The sequence below is a fragment of the Stegastes partitus genome, unplaced genomic scaffold (assembly GCF_000690725.1).
Source record: "Stegastes partitus isolate 25-593 unplaced genomic scaffold, Stegastes_partitus-1.0.2 Scaffold1095, whole genome shotgun sequence".
Taxonomy (NCBI): domain Eukaryota; kingdom Metazoa; phylum Chordata; class Actinopteri; family Pomacentridae; genus Stegastes; species Stegastes partitus.
The window spans coordinates 174,813-195,743 of record NW_007578826.1 but is presented as its reverse complement, the minus strand read 5'-3'; the positions used below and the strand labels follow the sequence as shown (position 1 = coordinate 195,743).

Below are 20,931 nucleotides of genomic sequence, written 5' to 3'. Positions count from 1 at the left end.
AGGAATAAACATTTACTTAGTGTTGAAAAGGTTAAAATAAGTATGTCTGTAAAAATGTTGACAGTTTTAATACAGAACATTCGACTGATCACTCAGTTTACATTAACGTCCTGATGCCCTACATTAGATATAACAGTTGTTCCAACCTGCCACCGTCTGTCCAACAACAGCAGACTGATGATGTTTTTGCGAAGTGTTTTCTTTTTTTTAGAATGCATTCATGGTGCATGAACAGAACACAAAGTCACCTGTTTAAGATTGTTTTGATGCTAAACTTGACAAAATCGGCAAGTTCAAGAATGTCACATGAACTAATGCTTCACTTTCCGCCTCTAAATGGACAAACATGTTTGATGCACAACCACACAAGCACGCTTTTGGTCGAGGTTTGAAACACGATTAAAGATTCGACAACGCTTTTCAGCACAAGTGTCGTTTAGCCACAGCCTGCTTTGTGGTAGACTGAAGTCAGCGCAACAAGAACGCGCACACAATGGTCCAACTTTCAGTTCCGGTTAGTACAAGCTTTGAATTCCATTTGATAGGTTCATTATTAACTAAGCTGCATCCTTAATAAGGCAGATCATTAAATCTGCAAAATAAAATGGCTAAAATTGTCCAAAATACCAACAATAGACTCAACCAGTCGCCATTAGTTGATATATAACCGTCCAACTCTGTTAGATATGAATCAAATATCATTCTAGCAGAAATATTTTCTTATAATGTTCTTGCTATTTACACAGTTGTTCTAGAATAAAATAGAGACTGTCTGTAGCTCGCCAAAACATAAAACCTGTAACATGTAGATCAAATATGGTGAATAAAACAAACACTGTAGAAGAAAAACTGACTTAAATAAGCACTTAAATACCAATTATTGGCAGACGTCAGTTAAAATACCAGCAGTATGAGCAACACTGCACAAATTAGACCTTGCTTCTTGTCACTCTTTTTTTCTAACTATTTCCAGTGCAGCATGTGTTTATGTTTTCTCTCCTCCTCCTTCCTGTGCAGCAGCAATTCTGCAGGAGCATAGACGGCACTAAACAATATAATAACTGCTGTTCAGTTGGAGCTGATCGGTAAACCGACAGGATTCGGATCAGCCAGTCTGTCGCCTGAACGTACGACGAGTAGAGCTGCAGGTTCAGGGTTCCTCCTCCTCATCCTGCTGCTTTAACTTCTTCAGATGCACTTTGTTCACCACATCACTGCTCATCACGGATGCTCCTCCACATAAACTACAGAGAAGTGTCCTTTTCTTCTGACAGGGTGGTTCACGCTCAGGTCTATTTACAGCACACACAGTCTGAATGGTGTCTAATTAGTGCTTTGTTTGAAGGAGCCAAATGACAGGGCTCATTATGACCTTTAACTTTCATCAAAGTTTTAGGATTTAAGAAAAAAAAATGATGCACTGTTGAGAGTAAATGGTCTCGAAAATGCTGGAAAGTTACCAGAATGCATTGCAGTGGCTCTTTCCAGGAACTTTAAGTGGATTTAGCACCGATGTCCGTGTGAAAATAAATGAAGAGATCAGGTGATCGGGATGTTTTTACTGCACAACATTTCTTATTTGGGAACTTTGAAAACCTTTGAGGTCACAAAGGTTCATGTCCAGCCTGGTTTTGGAAAACAGAAAATTAAGCTTAGATGGTTTTTTAATACCTCAGCATTGATGGTACATAAAATTCAGGAATAGCATTAGATGTGTAGATTCATGAGCTTTACAGGTTGTAGGAGAATTCTGTCACCTTGAGACCAAACTACACAGCGAGAATTTAATATTTTTTTACACTGTTTTATGGTAATTTTTGAACAATTTACTACGATGTTGTAGATTTTCCTTGTTTTGTTAAACTACAGACAACTTAAAAAATTTTTTAAAAAATTAAAAAAAAACAGCCAAAATTTTTAATAATGTCCAAATAAAAAATCTGCAATTTTACAAATTATAATTTGTTCTTTTGTCATGTCTGACCAGTAAATTACACAACTTTTTTTCTGGATTTAAGTCAGAAAAAAATGTCATTATTTTACACACACTTGCTGAATTATGTACGTTAAGGATTTTAAAATGGTAATAGTTTTCATAATTTTTCGGGTTTTGTTAAATTACAGTCTAATAAAACTACAGGAAAACAATTTACAAAAAAAAAAGACAAACAAAAAATCCCTAATTAAAATTAAAACAGGCCAAAACTGTAAATAACATCCACATCAAAAATCTGTATTTTTACAAATATTATTTATTCAGTCACAGTGTGTGCCCATGAAAAAAAAACACTATTTTACTTTATTTAAATCAGCCAAAAAAAAAACAACCAAAACAAATATTCCACTGTTTTAATGTATTTTTCTGGCACTCTTGTGACCAGATTTTTTATTCTTTTTTTTTGTACGAGCTGTACCCCACCTCGTCTTTATAAGCGTCATCTTTAAGAGACAACCTTGAGAGTGGCGTCAATTTCCTAATTTAACTCGGCAGGAAAACACATTCGTGGATCTTCCAAAATGTTCCTTCTTTTTTTAAATCTACAGCATTTTGTCATGTCTGATCTTAAAGAGTTTTTATATAAATAAACCGGCTGCCGTTTCCCCCGACAGCCACTCGTCATGTTTAGCCCACAGAACTGCTCTCAGGTCATTTATTGCGTCCATTACGTCGGAGCTCGTGGAAAACAAGACAATTTGTTACCGAACATAGTCATTAGCCTTTATTTAACCCCTTATCATAGACTTTCCATTTCCTCCCCGTCTCCAGAGAACACACGGTGTTTTCTAGCAGTCAGACCTTTAGTCTGAGTGAAGCATCACGATTGAGCCGTTTTAATCTCAGGACGATTTTGTTCAAAGTCTTGTTCTAATGCTACAGATCAGACTTAAACAACTGACAGCAGACCTTCTGCAGCGTCAGCTTCCTTCCAGCTTCGACCTCAAACCTCTGTCATGTTGTAACTGTGGCTGCTTGGTGCCAGTTTTTCTGAGATTCTCAGCTTTGACTCGTGTTAAAATATACTGTACTGTTACTGTAGTTTGACTGACACCTCTATTTCTAACTGTGTATTGTTAAAACCAAAGCACAGGCGCTTATTTAAATGCACCTGTTTATTCTGGGACGTCACAGTAAAAACAGGATTATTTTTTTCTCCACATTTTTTACCGACTTTGCCTCTTTTAATGTTTGGAGACAAATGTTGACTTTACAGTTTTTGTCATGTGACTGTTGGTCACAGCTGAATCTGTCATGGGTTATGAGTTGTGCAGGGTTTCTTGTTTCTAGTTTTTTAGAGAATCTGGTACAAATAATGAATTTTTGTCAAATTATAAAATGAGATTTACAAACATGACATTGATGAAATATAATGATTTTAAGCTTAGATTTGGCTAATTTTCCTGATGGACCAGCACATCACACATGATTAGTTCAGGGGTCATTGGGAAGCTGAAAATTTGCAGATTTTTTCTGTTTTAATAGTTTCTGGTTCTGACAAAGGCTGTAATTTAGGTGATTTTTTTTGAGTGGGCCTTTTAATCCCACCAGTGGGTTTTAGGGTTTCGAGGAGTCCTAAAAGTCTGTTTGCATAAACAAATTTGACATGCTTATATGCAACAACAAAAGCTAAAGAAACTCCATGCATATTCTTGCCAGCCTTATTTTGGATAGATTTTGACTTTTCCGTCTTACATTTAATCTGTTCGCCTCCTTTGAGGTCAAAGCGACGCTGCTGTTTACGTGCAGCTTTACAGTAACTGACTGGCAGGTTTTTTAATTCTCTCTTACTGTGTTTCCAGGTGTTAGAACAAAGTTTTTCCTGTTGCTGCTGCTCTGATGTAACAGACAGTCCTTTGTGATTAGGTCATAGTAACAGCGAACGTGTTTATGTGTTTGTTTGCCAGCTCAGGTATGCTGCCGCTAACAACTGTGCACTTGTTCAGCCTGAAGGAAAACAAATGGTTAAATTAGAAAAGAGAAAAACACAACTTTCAACATTGGTGTCGGTGTCACTGAGGAATGATGAGAATTTACCCCGAGACGGGATCGTCGCTGTTGGGACGAATGACACAAACAGCTCAGCGGTGTGTAGCTGAGTGACGTCACTGACAGCTGACAGTGAAGCAGCTTCTGATCTCTGAGTGCAGATCTCTGGATTCGTCTCAAACATAATTCTGGATAATTAAATCCACCTGCACCTCTTTAATGTCAGGCTGATTTAATTAATTTTGCTTCCACGATACAGTGTCACAAATAGAAAGTGACAAGTCTGAATATTTTCTGTGAACTCTGATCTTTCTCTCGTTCAGTTTCCTGGGAAAATGTCTGCAGAAACCTGGCCGTGTTTTTCTGTTTTTGTTTTTACATGTATTTGTAGAAACAAGGATGCATTCTTTTAGCTTCACCAATGCTGCCAAAATACATCTGTTATAATCCAAACCAGAACCAGCTTTATTGGCCAAGTAAACACATACAAGGTATTAGGCTCCAGTGTTTGCTTTGCTCCTGAAGTACTCACAAAATGAAACAGTGAAGCTGGAGCGACTGTTTACCTGATCCATACAACCATAGATATTCGTAAATAAAAGATTAATAAGAACAACAAGTGATCTCATCTTAAATAAAGAAAGAAAGTCAATGCAGCTGAACTTCCTGTTTTGTCCTTTAACGTCGCTGGTGTTTTATCACTCAGGCTTCGGTCGTGTTACAGTTAGAGATCAACCGATGTGTTTTTTTTCAGGGTTGATGCTGATTATTGGTAATCAAGAAAAGCTGATAGCTAATATAATACCAGTCGTTCATATTTAGGCTTCTGCATTAATACCGATTGCTGTAACTGATGAATATGTACGATAGAAATAGAAGTGATAGCGTGATGCTAACATGTTTTCCTGTTTCTTGTGAAATCAGTTGATTAAGATCAATAACAGTTTGTCCCCACAGCAGTTCCGTCAGCTGTTCGTTTATTTTGTTAATCTTACTCTGTTCTGTCACGTCATTGTTCACTAAGGCTCAGATCTCTAATCATTATTTGTTATTGATTTCCAGAAACTCTATCAGGTAGATCTGTGGCGGCCTCCTGACGTAGCTGTTAGCGTAGCCTCAGCCACTGTGAAAATGTCCTGATTTGTGGTCATGGTTGTGCTTCTTGTTCAGTTTTGGCAGATTGTGTCTCTGCTGGAGAGATGCATCTGAAAGATACAACAAAGTGTTGAAGATAATCTGATTTAGAAAGCGGTTTCCAGATAGCGTTAGCGGCAGACTAAGAGGCACAGCAGACTTCTTCGTGAAAGCCGTGTCTGACACCCCAGCAGCTTCAGCTCCAGCTGCACTGATACCAACAAGTGAACTATGTGGGAGTTTCCTGTGTTACACATGCTTGTGGAAGATTAAAGTTTTTATCACAACTTCAGTAACATCTGCTACCTCACCGTCCAAACACAGATCTGCTCATTCACCAGAGCTGCTCTGCTCAGCAAATGTGTTCATCTGTCCCTCTGTGTAAACAATAGCTTTCAGTGATTGGCTGTTGCTCAGTAGCATATTTTATTAATTTAATGAAAATACCAAATATCGACCTTGATAATCGATCAGTCCTTCGTTACAGTAATAGACATCATCAGCCCCAACATTAAAACCCTGACATGTGAATACCATTAATAACTCCATTACGGTGCAATTTTCTGCTGGGAAACTTTTAGTCACGACATTTAAATCTGCTGAACCCATAATGCTTCAATTAAAGACGTGAAATCGGAAAATCAGGCTTCATTTTTTTCCTTCAGAAGATCCTCCTGACCAGAATTAGAGACACACAAACTGCAGCCTTTCTTATTAGCGTTTATTAAACTGTGACTTGACAAAGTTTCGACACGCCGTATCACCGCTTACATCACCTCTTTCTTCACATGAAGGAGCTCGCCGGGTTGTGCAACGTCGCCGTATTTTAATCTTCCCTCAAGAGAAGCCATTTGTAAAACGGGATGATTGTGACAGAGCGCAGTAATCCATCGCAGCAAACAGAAAGATAATCTCTGTTTTTATCTTTAATCCATCAGCCGAGTCATATCATATCAAATTGGAGATTACACTCTTCCTTCCTTGCTTCCTGCTTTACATCTAAAATCCACAATACTGAAAAGAAGACTCCAAGAAACTTGTACTTATTTTAAAGTGGCAGAGGGGGGATTTAACTGGATGCAACTGTTTAAAAAAGGCTTTGAATTGTCGTGTTAGGTCTATGGAGGGAGGTTGTTCCCACGCTGAGTGTTCTCGTTGCTGTTTAAAGCTTTACAGAAGCTCCATCTTCAGCCTTCTCACTTACTGCAGGACCTGCCCAGTTCCTCCTAAAGCTCTGGCCATTTGCCTGTAATTTCCTGTTTTCAAAAAGTTTCCAAACACTCTTGTGCATAGCTGCTGCTGCAATGAACATTATGTAACTCCAGACGCCGACATTGTGTTGATGTGAGCAGAACAATGGCACAAGACTGACCTGCAGGATCCTCGTAAACCAGCAGCTATGAGTTGTGCTATTTTGCTTTAAATGTCAGTCGTGGTTAATGAATTGGGTCAAATATCTACTGGTATTTTTCCTGGCAGATATTGTGATTTGAATCAACTTCAGCTCAGTGTTTACTGTGTAATAGATTTAAAGCATGTGACGAAGCATTGCCACATGAGACACCTACAAAGGCCTGACTGTCATACAGAGAGGACAAAGAGGCCCTCAGAGGTCGGCCTGTATTAAACCAAAGAAAATCTTTGTCGATTGATGTTGTACCTGCTGTTCAACCAATCGATTGGTCGCAGGGGAAAAAAATCTGCACGTTATCTGTGGATGAGCTAAAAGGGCCACAGTGAGCTCTACCTGCTGGCCTGTAAATAAACTCCAAATCAACATAGAAGCTTGTACTCGCAGCATAATAAATCAGTTGAACTTTGTTATTTCCTGCTAAAGTTAAAAGAACAGATTTAGAGCAGAGCAGCTGTATTCATATGATATGAAAATAGAACTACATGCACTGGTGAGTCCAGCACAACGACTGAGACATATAACAGACGAGCTGGCTGCTGTTTTTGGATGTTGGTTGTTGAGCTGTGATATAAAAACTGCAACGAGACTTTTTGTCCAACTGTCAAACACAGACGACTTCTCTGACATGGTGGCAGTTAGTTTGGTGCCCATTCCGAGTAATCGTTTGGTAAATGTTAAATAGGTTCAATCTAGCGGTCTCCATCCAGTTGGGTGAGTTCAATATGGTGCAAACATGGAGGTTCACTGGTAGTCTGTTCCTCACTGCACTTTGGATTGACCCGTAATTAAGATTGCATAAGAAAAGAAGTATAACCTGTGTGGAAAAACGCTATTTATACCAGATTTTGAGGCAAAGTCAGGCCGTGATGATTTCATACATTTAATTTTAATGTCCCCAGGTGATTGCAGAGTGGTGAAGATTGCCTGTAAGGTTTCTGCTGTATTTTCATCTTAAGTGCATGTCAGGATCCTCACAGCGACAGCATCCCCACTCTGAAGCCGATTCAATGCGTTGCACAACAACGCTTTTCTCCAGCGCCAAGCAAGTTTGCGCCCACTGATGGTGTATATGATGATGTATAAACTGGTAGCTTTCCGCTTGAAAGGATGAGGTGACGCAGTCCTGCTGGAACTTTGAACAAACCCCACCCAGTGCACACCGTGTTCTGTCTCAAAGGGCCTTTAGGGTGTTGACAGCATGCTGTTCGGCATGCTAACATATTAGCATTATGCTACTAGTACCGCTGACTGTGGCGGTTTTATCTTTGGTTGTGTTGGTTAATGAAACAAAATGAGGATTTTGACTGGTTGAGTTTTGATAAATGAGACCATTAGTTTGTTTTTATGACAAGTCTTACAATGTTTGTCTCATTATTTCACTTTGGATCAAAGTGTTGCACTGACAGATGAGTGTATTCATCCCTGGAAGCATCAGTGCTTTTAGAATGGGTAAAAAGTGGTGGATTTATCTCCTTCCTCCTCAGTGCTGACAGGGAACAACACAGTCATAAACATTAAGAAGTCACTGACTGACTGCTTGTTTACAACAACATTGTTCTGCTGTGAAAGTTTGTGTCTGCACGGCTGAACGCTGTATTTTGGGTTCAGTGTAAATGCTACCTGGTGGCTGTTTCCTGGGAGACGACGAGGCCTCCCAGAAAACAGGCCTGAGTCACCGAGCCTGGCAGTAAACAGTGCAGAATGAGGCAATGAAAAGGGAATGAAAGGGAGAGGGATCAGGGCTCCATAAAGGCCCTGCAGGAACCGTCCCGCCCCTCCTCCACAGAGTCTCACCTGTGAAACCTGAGAACGCAACTTACTCTTCCAGTTTGGATTTCTGTCACGGCCCAGGAACCTTGTTTGAATCTGAATGGTGGTGGATCTGAGCTGACACAGCAGTTACATCTGATCAGCAGGACTTCCATGACTCGTCTCGGGCCTGCTCGGCTTTCTGTTATTACAGCCTGCTGGATTCGGCCCTCAGCTGGTATTTGCACTCAGATGACCTCAGTAATGTCTGAAGCGCAGCAGCAGGTCAGATGTGATGGATAATTGTCCTCAGAGGGAGGCCTGCAGCGGCAGAATGGGCCAGAGGTCGCGGCCATTGCTTGTGCTGTGCTTTTTCATTAAACAAAAGCCTTTATAACTATCTTAAACCAATCCTCAGTGACCACGAGTGATTAGATATTTTTATCTGAACACGCTGAACGGGGAAGATAAAGGGCAGATGTGAGCTCCGTGTCATCGCCTGTGAAATTCTTTGCATTGCGACTTAACATGGTTGATTATTTCCCCCACTTTAACCCACTAATCAGCCTTTCACACAGATATTATGAGTACAGTCCATCTGCTGTCCGGCTGTTTGAATGTGAGAGGACAAGGTCAGTTGGTGCACAGATTCCACTGCTGCAGCAAAGCATGTAATGGACAACTTGGCTCGTTTTCCTCATGGTTTTCTTCCATCGCCTCTGTTGTGCTTTGAAACGATGGATCGGGGATTTCCTCAATTTCAAATTCACTGTTTTTAAAGAGCCCGTATTCTGCAAATTCACAGGTGCATCATTTAATGTTTGGGGTCTAATTGAATATGTTTAGATGCTTTAATGTTGAAAAAAATTTATTTTTCTGTAAATTGCTGCAGCAGCCTTTCCCTCCCTCAAATTGAAATATTCTGTAGGGAGTGTCTCTTTAAGGCACACCCTCCTGAAAAGCTCTGCTCTGATTGGTCAACTGGCCTGATGTAAGCGAAACAACATTGTCTGGGTGTTGTAACCACAGATCTGTAGCTTTATGTTTTTATGTTTCAAATATGTTCTGACGTAGCTGACATTTAACTCACGACCAATGTTATTTTCCGCTTCTTTTATCGTTTGACAGCATAAAACATGACCGATATGAGCTGACCTATAAGAATAATTACAGTTTTCTTTAGACTTCTCTGCATTTCTTTCGTAGATGGACAAAATTTTGTTTGTTTCTTCATTTTTATTTTAGCCGCTAGCAAATAGCTGCTTTTGTTTTTGGCTTTTTCGTCTCTTTTCATTACAGCCATGTGGCCCATTCAGGCACCTTCTAATGACACATATGCAGACTAGTTTAGTAAAGCAGTTAATGGAAACAAACTGTATTCACGTTTTCTTTTATTAAATTTTTTGTTCCGCTTAAATTTGCTTGAAAGCTACATGGAAACTTATGAGTGCAGGCAGGGAGATGGAGCGCTCGACTGAAAAATAATGGTGAACTTTGAGGCAGTCGCTCATTCTCTGTTTGAAGGCATTAGCCAATAGTGGGACGTTATGCAAATGTGTTACATGGTGATGTAGATAAGTAACAGAGGAAGAGCCTGAACCTCAAACTGTGGGAGAGAAGGACTCCGTAAGGCGAGGACTTTAGGCTTCGTCAGGCAAAAATGCAACTTTATAACACCGAAGGAAAAGCGAAAATCCAAAAAGCAGAATATGGGCTTTTTAAAACTCAGCCTTTAATTATCCTCTAGTTCGCCGTCACAGTGTAGGAGGTGGGTTGCAGTGAGCAGAAAACAGGACAGGGAGGCGGCATCTGTACCTTGGTATTGTGCTGCTGCCAGATAAGCTCAGCACACATGATTTGCCTTTCCAGCTATTCTGCAAACACACTCCACTTCCTTCTCTTTCCTTTTCAGGCACACATGGATGCATTTATAATGCCGGGAACAATGCAGAACAGAGCGCTGTTGAAAAGCACTGACACTGTGTGTACTGTGTTGTCGTCACTCGACCTTTTCCTGCTTTACATCACACTTCAGTCCCTTTGTGGCCTAAAGTTAGCAGAATGTTTGACCTTGCAATGAATGTTTTATGTGTTTAGGTCATTGCGTTATTGAGTTGATGTGAAAACCAGCACGTCCTGTCAACTTTAAGGCCTCGATATGAGCATGTTTGTGCTTAAAACAAGCGAATTTGGCTCGTGTGAGTGGATTTTGTTTGATTAACCATCATCACAGCGCATAAAACCTTGACGTAAGATTTAAAAGGACTAATTTCAAGCAATCTAGTTAATGCAAAAGAAGCCTAGAGATAGACTTGTGCCTTGTATTCAGTTAAAAACAACTTAACCAAAGGAGAAAAAGTTGCTTATTATCAAAAGACAAGGCACCATTTACTTAAATTAATTTAAGGGGCCTTACTTAGGAAGCACCAGATAATCCATTTAGGTTTTTGAATCTAAATTCAAGATTATTACACTTTAATTAGATCTGCGGTTTTTAGTAATGAGGGAATTTTCACGGCTTAATGTGACGCTGAAGTGGTGTTTTGCTTTAATCTGAGGTTTACAGCTACACAATTAAAACCAAATGTGGATATCTTGTTCTGGTTATTAATCAGTCTGTTGATAAGGTCTGCGAAATGTCAGAAGGAAGTGCACTCACAACTTCCTAAAGCCCACAGCAGCATCTTCACATTGCTTGTTTTGTCTGACTATCAGTCCAGTTGATAATCATACTGAACAGAAAAGCAGCAAATATTCACATTTTTTCCCCCTATATTCAGTAATAAACACATTTTTTAGATGTATTTTTGGCTGTTTTTGCCTTCATGTGTGCAAAAGAAGTAGAAAGTGACCTGCCATACACTGTCCATGTGTCTGTTCTTTAACCACTCAGCCAACTGGCCCCGAAAACAAACTAATAGGAAACATCTCCTCTGGTACAGTAGCGCTTTGTTCATGTCTTGTGTTGTTTTACGTTCTGCTCTTTAACAATCATCACCAACAACAGTCAGTGAAAGTCAATTAGAGCTAATACATTTCTTCTTTAACCTCGTTTACCCAGTAAACTGAATTTACAAGCTGTATTTTCGGCTCTCGTCCTGCAGCATGTGGGTGTTAAACAGCAGCAGAGCGAGAGCAGGAAAACAGAGGGACATTGTTCATGTTTATTTTGCAGAATTTAAGATCACACTGCTGCCAATTATGTCCCAGTTTGTGAAACAATAATATTTTTGCATTTTATTTATTGCATAAAGTCTCAAAAATCAAATCAGTGTGTGTGTGTTGATGCCCGACGAACAAATCTAGGCGTCTAATTCCTGTTAAAAGAAATGCGGTTATGAACTTGGTGAGATCATCTGACCGATGTGCTGAATTTACAGTTTACAGTTTCACCCGTCAGCATGGTGTTTCCCAGTCAGCATGGATTTGGTGGTTGATAAGACATGAGAATGCACTTAAATGAGGGGTTTTGGGACTCTTATAGTCTGTATAACTGTAGCTTTGGCAGTATTTCATCAGCTATATTGTAGATTTAGGTTGTTATTACCTGCTACACATACAAACGTTGTCATTGACATTGTGTTGAAACATCATTTCAACCAATTTTTGTCAAGTTTTTGTCGATTAATGCCTGAAAGGTGACAGATGATTTATCCAGAATATATGTGACAGCACATTAGACACACTTTACTGCACTGTCATTGTTTCTTAACAGCACTGACCCAACTTTTCTAAACAATGAAACCAATTAGGGCAGAGAGAACAATAGCTCGGAGCAGCACAATGACAGACTTGTGGACTGTTGGTGAAAGCTTAAATTATCTCTTATTAAACATTAACTGCTGCGGAAACACTGACTCAGGGGTAAACCTGGGAAAAGGGAAGTATGTAACTGAAGTCCAAAGTTTATTCATCTCCACGGACTAAATATTATTAACGTGCAGCCTGCAGTAAAAAGAAAGAAAAACCTCCGTGCCATCCTCTGGGTGAAGCTTCACTGCAGGGGAAGCTGCAGCAGTCGAGCTGCAGGATCGATGTCGCAGAGAGGATGCAGCTCGACAGCAGCCGGAGACAAACTGCTGGCAAGAAATCAGTCGTCTTCCTGCAGAGACAGTGGTCAGTAGCAGACTCTTCCTATGAGACTGACCTCTGAACTCCACACCGACTTCAGCTTCCTGAAGCTTGCAGGATCTGAGAGGGATACCGATTCCTGAGTGTCTCTGTATTGTAGTGTAGTTAGATTTGCAATTTTTAAAAAAATGGTTGACCTCATGACCTCATGACCAAAACACATGTTTGATCCAACTAGCGGCTGATTTTGTGGCCTGTTCACAAGTTAATAAATACATTTCATTTAATAAATACATTTCATTTATTTATTAATGTGTGAATTTTAGGTTTATTTAATAGGGAATGTGCACATTAATAAACACTAATATGTAAATGGTGTTTTTAAAAGATTCTTACTTCCATTTGTACCCAAACATGCCAGATAAACAGACATGGTTCCCAAATTAGCTGTTTTTATTCAGTAGCCTTTAGCAATACCATTTCAGTTCTTTTTGTCTAGTAGGGGTAATTCCAGCATTAATCATGTTTAAAATGTGCTAAAATAATACTATATGTTTGTTGGAGGCTGAATTAAGTATCTAGAGCTATATAAAAGCAAATATATTAGCAGTGTGCAGCTATTGGGATGCTAGCTGTAGTGCTAGCAGTTATGCTAGCTACTTAGCTGCGACTGCTAGCCAATTGTTTGCTAAATGCAGAGGAGAGTAAATTATGAACATTTTTCAAAAAATTAATAGGTTATTGGGGAAAATAAACACTTTATTTGGACTTATTTATGAGTAAGTGTATTCAGTGTGTGCCGACAAAAATAACACCTCCACTGATGCTACACCGCTATACATAGCTATGCTAGGTAGCTAATTATGCTAGCTCCTATCCAGTTTGCAGACACTTTTGGTTATATATTGTGTTAAACTGGTTGTTTTTGTTGAGGAATAAAAACAGATAAAGGAACTGTATGAATTTATGTTTGCAGTAGTTTGAGAAACCAAAGAAAAATTATCAAGTTTAATTAGCCAAAGTCATTCTACATATCTGTTGCGCTAAATTCAGTTTCCTCATAAAAAGGCCTTACAATGTATCTAAAAAGTTGTAAATATATATATTATATATGTCACTGCTGCTAAACACCGTACCTGTAAGAAATTCATTGCCTCATAAGTGGGAAGTGTCGATTTTAGCAATAAACTCAAAAGAATTAATCATAAATCGCTTAATCCATCCATCCACTTTATCCAAGTCTAGACGGTTTTAGTTTGAGAAATTACATCATTAGTAGATCCTTTTTGAAGAAATATTAAAAATGTATTTAGCCATAAATAATTATCAGCCACATCGTCCCAGCTGGTTTTCCATCATACCACAGTCATTCTGACAACATGCCATGAAGGTAAATTACATTTTGTGTATTAAAAGGCTCTTAAAAAGTCTTAATTTTTACTTGTCGAACCAAAACCTTGTTAACGGTTGGAGATATTTTGCCATTTCTTTAGGTGTTATATCGTAATTTTGGTAAATCTTCAACATTTACACATTATAGTTACAACAAGGACTTTTTTTTAACACTTGGCTTCTTAATTGTGACTGTATGTCGCATTATCTTCCAAAAAGCTTGTATCAGATGATCCTCCTTCACCTTCACGTCTTCTATCTGACCTTAGATTAATTCTTGAGATTCCAGACATGGCTCTCATATTTGTGGCTATTTTTTTGAATTGTAGACATGTCTGTCAGTGTCACAAACACAGCTTGATATTTATTTTGGCTGCTCTGCGCTGCAGTTGACGACATTCAGAAATCTCAGTCATAGCTGCAGTTCCTACTGGTTAAATGGAGGGTGTGTCTGTTTGCCTGGAAAAGGGTGTGTAGGCCTGATAAAAGAGTCCATTACTTAGCAGCCTTTATGGAGCCTTTCACTGCTGCAGCGTGGAGTCAAAGCGGGGGCTTGTTCCTGGCTGGCAGACCCGGGCCCCGCTCCATGGGTCGGCCACCTCGGCCTCAATGGCAGGCCTGTCTGGAGACCCCATGTCACGACTTCCTGAGAGGGAAGTTGTTTCAGCTGCTGCTTCGCTGTCCTTTGCAGTGAAAAGAGTGGGTGGGAAAGTGTCTTCGTGCAGAGAACCAAGTGTCTTAAACAAGAATTTAAAAAGTTAAGAAAACCTCTAGAAACGAGGCTCTACTTCCAGCGAAGTCAGTGAAGGTGCTCCGGTGGTGCAAATGCATGTGTGTGCTTGCAGAGGAGGGGGTCTGGAATCTTGTAATCTTTCTCAGGATATAGTTAACCTTGTTGCTGCCTGACAAAGACCTCAGTGACTGAAGAGTGGGAGTGTTTTCTTAGCACATGAAAAGAGGGAGGCTGTTGTTCAAGAGGCCGTGTTTGACTTCGCCGTGTCTGCCGTCACACTGTGAAATTCCACAAAGCCAATGTTAAACTCAAGGTCTTCATAACCGCGGCTGATATTTCACGGCCCTGTCAAAGGAGGGCAGACACGACTGGAAATGCTGTTAATCGTTAACCGAGGAAGATGTGTGGCTTCGAGGTGGCGGTGTGCAGCCGTACGTTTTACAGTTGGATCAGGTGTAGAGCATCTGAGCCAGTTCATGTTTATATATTCACCAGAGGTTCCCACGTGGCGTAAATATGACATAAATACAAAAGAAATAAAGTCAGAGAAGGTTTGATGTGCATTTTGCAAGGAGTTATGCTTAAAGTTGCAGTTGGAGGACAGATTAATCGATTGGTTGTCAATTATTAAGTTAATTTTGATAATAAATGAATGAGTTTGAATCATTTTATTTAGAATTCAGCTTCCTAAATGTTAGTATTTTCTGATTTTGTTGCTCCTTTATGGCAGTAAACTGAATATTTCAGGGTTTAGGCAGAACAAGAACAGGATCCTTGAACTAGTTATCTGAGATAAGCCAAAAATAGATAAAAAACAAAAACAAATATAAACTTAAAATTGCGATATTTCATTAAAATTCCTTTATTCTATGCCTTGTTTAAGATATTGTCAAAAATAAACTGTTTGCATGAGCCAGATTTTCGAAAAAAAGAAAAAATTCTGTGCTTCTTAGTGCAAACATGAAGTATTAAATTATCTATAGTGTGTAAGAAGTGCCACTTTGTCCAGTATTGATAACACCTGTAGGTATAACGGTCACAAAAATTCAACTTTTGTTTTGTTTGTTAGAATTAATGTCATAATAACTGTGTCTTCCTGGACAGAATGTATTTGTGAGTTCTCTCTACTTCTGTTTGTGCTGTTTCCATAGAGGTGCAGGACTTTATATTGCAGTAAAAAATATGTCAGGAGCAACTACACCAAGACCTGGCTCGGAGTTCAGAGGGTTAACAGCCCAGAATGCAGTAAATCCCAAAAAATTGGATTAGCTTTTAAGTAAACGGAGTAAATGTGATCAGACACGAGACGCTTACAAGCTGTTGAGCTGTGAAGCTACAGTTTGTTTACATGCTCATCCCATTACAAGTTTGTGCGTCATTTAAAAAAAAAAAAAAATCCTCTGCAGGAAACTGGCGGGTTGTGTTGAAGTAGGTGAGTCAAGATGATTTAAAGTTGTCTCGCTGCAGAAGAAAGTTCCAGCTGTAAACAGATCGATATCTAGCAGAGTGAAAGGAAGGTGATTTAACTTTTATATTTAGAAGCTAAAAACCGGCCGTCCTCGTCTGGAGCTGCTGCTCGGTGTTTGTCGGTGGAATCCAGTCCGCCGGGCTCGGTCCCAGTGTGGGAGCTCAGCAGGCCTCCTCCGTGGCCCCGGGGCCGACTCAGGCACACAGCAGGAATGTGACTCCACGATATGACCTGAAGAAATGAAATGTCACACATGAAGAATGCTGGGAGCTCTGAGAGGTTGCCATGGGCCGGGTTAGGTGTTTATGTTGGAGCTGAGGGGCTGTTTGTAGGGAATTATTGATCAGACGTTGTTGTGCTTGGTGGATAAATGCAGGAAGAAACATGCAGAAAACATTATTGTGTCAAACAGCCTTTTTCTGATGAGTTTTCACAGCAACAGGTTCATTTCAAACCTGATGGCAGTAGCTCAGGAGGAGTTTTATTAATGACCTTTGCTGGTTGCAGCTTCATAAAAGTGAAGAAGTTTCTGTTTGTCTGCCCTGAGCAGCAATTTCGAACCCTTTAGTTTTATGACTTCCGCAATTTAAGACATCATCTCTCAGGCAATTCTCAGTTATCGACATTTTAATAACATGTAATCAGCCCAGCTGTCTTTCCGTATTCATGTTTACTTACTGCCTGGTGCAGTCATCAAATTGGAGTTAATGATTAATTGTCGTACAAATAGCTGTGTTTTTCCTCATCATTTCACGCCTGTATTAGGTTTATATTTGAAGTATTAGCGCTTATGAATACCAACTTTTTCCCCCCCAACAATCAGTCCAACAAATCGGCTCTCCTTTTTTAATTTGGCTTAAAACCCCAACGTGCCCTCAGCGATGCTTCAATGCTTGTTGTCTTTGCAGCTAAATCTATGACATTAATATCAATACGTGCTCATCGGAGTGCAGGCGGTTGAATATTAGAAGTTAAAGAACCTCGAGATAAACCGTCGAGGCAGCAGAAGAAGGAAATGGTGGGAAAACAACATGGAAGTTGTGGTTTAAACACCACACTTCTGTTTCCTACAGCTGTTTTAATCACGGAGAATGGAATTACAATGCAAAGTGTCGGCTCAGATAAGTGGGATCAGGTGATAATGTCATCGTTGTGAATGCCCTTTATGCCTGTTTTTGGGTTGACGAAACTGGAAAAAAAATAACTTTACTGCTCGTAGGTTCATAAAAAAGGTGGACAATTTTGGCATGTCGTGTTGTAAATCATAAATCTGCACTGGCTCACTCTAGCATTAATAGTAGTGTGCTTATTTAGTCATCGTAACATGTCCTATTGTAAAATATCCTTTGTTGGAAAGAAGGACGTGAACCTGTTGGTGAGGAAACACGAAAGTTTAAGAAATTGGGATTCAAGTGATCCCAGCGTTTGTTTGAGTAATTTTAGACATTTTTTCTCTGTCAAACATAGAAAAACAGACACAGTATTTGGTATGATGAATCATCTTCTTACTGTTTAACTCGTCGGATACATGCTCTAATAAATAATCATTAATAATCACAATCAAGAAAAGTGTCACTTGAATATAACAGTAGTCAGAGCTGCTATTCAAGTCTGATGATGGTTAATTTGTCGTTTTTCTTACTGATTAGTCGATTAATCTAAACTGTAAATGTTCTTCAAAAGGTTCTAATTGACAGTTTCATTAAAATTCATTGTTTTTGAGCTTTGTGAGTGTATTTAGCAGCTGCAAGGACAAAACTCACAAAGTTCTCACTGATGATAAACAGTTTTCTGAAGATCTCCCACATTAGCTCCAGTGTGTTTCCTCTTCATGTGTTGTGCTGCTGCTGTGGTCTGCCATGGAAACGTTGCACTGTGTTCAAACCCCTTTTTTGTTTCTGATCATTTGAAGTGCTTTAAACTTTAATAATGAAATAAACTGGACTTTGCTGCAGCCACCGTTGTGTAAAACAGTAGTGCAGCCGACCGGTGAGCCAAAAACAACTGATGATGCAGTGATTATGTGGAGATTCAAAATAAAAGCCTTTGTTATAATGACATGAATCATTTTAATTAATTATACTTGTATAACGCCGCAGGCTGTATGCTATTAATCATTTTACGGCTTCGTTATTTGACCTTTGCACACCTTAACACATTGAGACAACACCGTCGTTCCTGTACTTTCAGTTTCACTCAGTCTCACTGTTTTAACATTTGCTGCTCTTATCTGACTACATACCAAAGCTTATTATTCAGTTTTATCATTAAAAAAATCTGCTGTCTTCTCCCAAGTGCAGAGACATCCTTCATGAAATCAAATCCCTTTGCCTTGATTTGTTGTGTGGCTTTATAAAAAAAAGCCTGTAAGGAACCTGCTTGCAGCCTTCATGTGTTTTGTTTTGGTGTTTTTAGTGTTTCATGTGTGCTGTGTTTCTCCCTGCAGATGGATGGAGGCCTGCCTGGACGAGGAGCTGCCTCCCACTACAGAGCTGGAGGAGGGTTTGAGGAATGGCGTCTATCTGGCCAAACTGGGCAACTTCTTCGCGCCGCACACGGTTTCCCTCAAGAAGATCTACGACCGCGAGCAGACGCGCTACAAGGTGAGAAAACACGGAGTGCATTCAGAAAATGTAAAGTAGGGCGCATAGCTGAGATCAGCCGGTAGTGTTTTGGTTGCTTTCTGGTATTTAGACCAACACTTTGCAGGTGCATCTGAGGTATGTCAGCTGTCGCAATTAATTGATTTGTTTTGGTTAATTTAAACTATTCCAAATATTTTGATAATTATTTGATTGGCAGAAGTTAAAAAAAAGGCAAAAAATTGATTTAATTTATTAAATATGATTTCTTTTTTGGTTTGTTTCCTCCTCTATGACAGTAAAACTGAATATCTTTGGTCATCCTGGGCTTTGGGAAACACTGATCGTCGTATTTCACCGTTTGTTGACATGTTACTGTGCATACAACTAGTCGATTAATCGGGAACGTAATCGACTGATTGTTAATGGAAGTAATCAATTGTTGCAATTTTTATGCAAAATAATCTGCTTTGAAAAGCCTCAAGTGTAAAAAGATTAAATGATAGCAATTGTGTGTCATGTTAAAGACGTCACTAACGTTAATTTGACTTCATAAATACAGACGAATCCTCTGTACAAAACAAAAACAATCCACTTCTGATTTCTGAATAAAAGACCACACCGTTGGAAATATTCTCTTTTGGGACCCATGAATAGTTGTCGCAGTGTTTCTTGAGATATCTTCTAGTTTTTGGACATTCTGAACAACCACAAATTCTTTGATTCATCTGTAAGTGGAGAAAAAACTGTCAACAATCACGATAAAATAACAAAAACCCTCGGTGACATAATACACAGAAAGAATAGTTCAATTTAAAATCACATAATATACATCAAAAAGGTAAAAATTACTTGACCTTTAAAGGTTTATCCTAAAACGAAGCATTATGCAGCCCAGTGCTGCTATTTCAACCATCATCCTGTCTGGGTTTGTTAACAGAGTCATATTTTTATAGCCTTTTAAAAAGCAGGAAGTGTCAGTCAAGTCCTCAGGAGAGTTCAGACGACATACCAAAGTGATTTAAAGCCAAAAGGTGACTTGGCTTCAGAAATAGAGAACTATTGTTTGGCCACTAAACACTCCTCTGACATTAATGGAGCTGCAGAAAGATTTTAGCCCGAATGTAACTGAGATATTTATAGTTGTACAAGTGACAAAAGACAAGTTATTCTTTTATTTCTAGTTCATTGCAGTCTGCGTGTTTTCCCATTTTCATGTGTTGCTGAAGCATTTATCTGAACGGGGTCTCGTTTTACGGTCCTCGTTCTCAGTGTTTGGACCAAAGCCTCTAAAGAGAGAGTGAACATGGTCTTTGTTCTGCTCTGATGTTTGTTTTTGTTCTCCTACAGGCGACTGGTCTCCATTTCAGACACACAGACAACGTCATCCAGTGGCTCAACGCCATGTCAGAGAAAGGACTGCCGAAGGTGAGCTCGGCCCGAAGTCCATCTGGACCTCACACACAGAAACAGATAGCATCACAAAAGTAGTTACAGCTTGAATTAGGGTCATGCAATAATAGCTGTTTCTAAGTGATTTCTAGCCACTAAATGCATGTTGTACAGATCTGCCTGCCTTAAAGAGCCCATACTGTGTTTTTTTGGCTTCTCCTTTCCTTCAGTTGTTATACAGCTGCTCCTTGTGCATGTAAAAAGTCCACGCCGAAGACACTTCATTTCTGCTATAGAAAACTCTGCTCCTTCCCAGCTTGAAATGCCTCGTTTGAAGTCCAGGCTTTTCTGTTGTTACTTATCTACATCATCATGTCACATATTTGCATAACGCCTGTGGAGCAGCTAGTTTGTCACGGCCAAGAATAAAGAAATCCGCCATTATTTCCTCATTAGAGATGCTTCTACTAGAGCTACATATACAAGAGCTACAGATGTAGTGTTGTGGTACGTAACCAACGTTTCCTGGATTTCGTTGGACTGGCCGACCAATCAGAAGCTAGACTTTTCAGGAGGCGGGCCTTTAAGAAACATGAGCTAAAACGCAGTATTGCAGACAGACAATGTGCAGAACAAAAGAAATGATGTGACTTTTGAACTTTAAAGCATAAACATATTTTTTAAAAAACCCTCAAAAACAATATTATAAACCTCTAAATATGTATAATATGGGCTCTTTAAAGTTAGTTTGAGATTTCAATCAAGGCTCAACGACCAAAGCACACACTTTGGTTTGACATTGATTTTTGACCTTGAAGGCGCCACCTGGGAGCAGTTATTTGCAGCACTATATAAAAATCAGCCTGTGTACAGTTGAGTTAGCAGTAGACCAATAAAATCTGGTTGATTAAATGTCACTTTGCACCGACTGCCGACCGCTAAGAGTAGCTACACTCCCTACTGACCCTGGTAACGCAGCTAATGGGTTGTTTTCCATGTTGAATATGAGCT

The 20,931-nt window shown here is 39.5% G+C and overlaps 1 protein-coding gene across 1 annotated transcript in view; it reads left to right on the top strand.

Moving 5' to 3' along the window:
* iqgap1 (IQ motif containing GTPase activating protein 1) overlaps window positions 1-20,931 on the top strand; it is a 65,698-nt gene that overhangs the window by 13,393 nt on the left and 31,374 nt on the right. Inside the window, exons 3-4 of the mRNA XM_008296024.1 lie at window positions 18,393-18,549; window positions 19,879-19,956. Coding sequence (XP_008294246.1) covers window positions 18,393-18,549; window positions 19,879-19,956 — 235 coding nt within the window. The remainder of the gene's footprint in view (window positions 1-18,392; window positions 18,550-19,878; window positions 19,957-20,931) is intronic.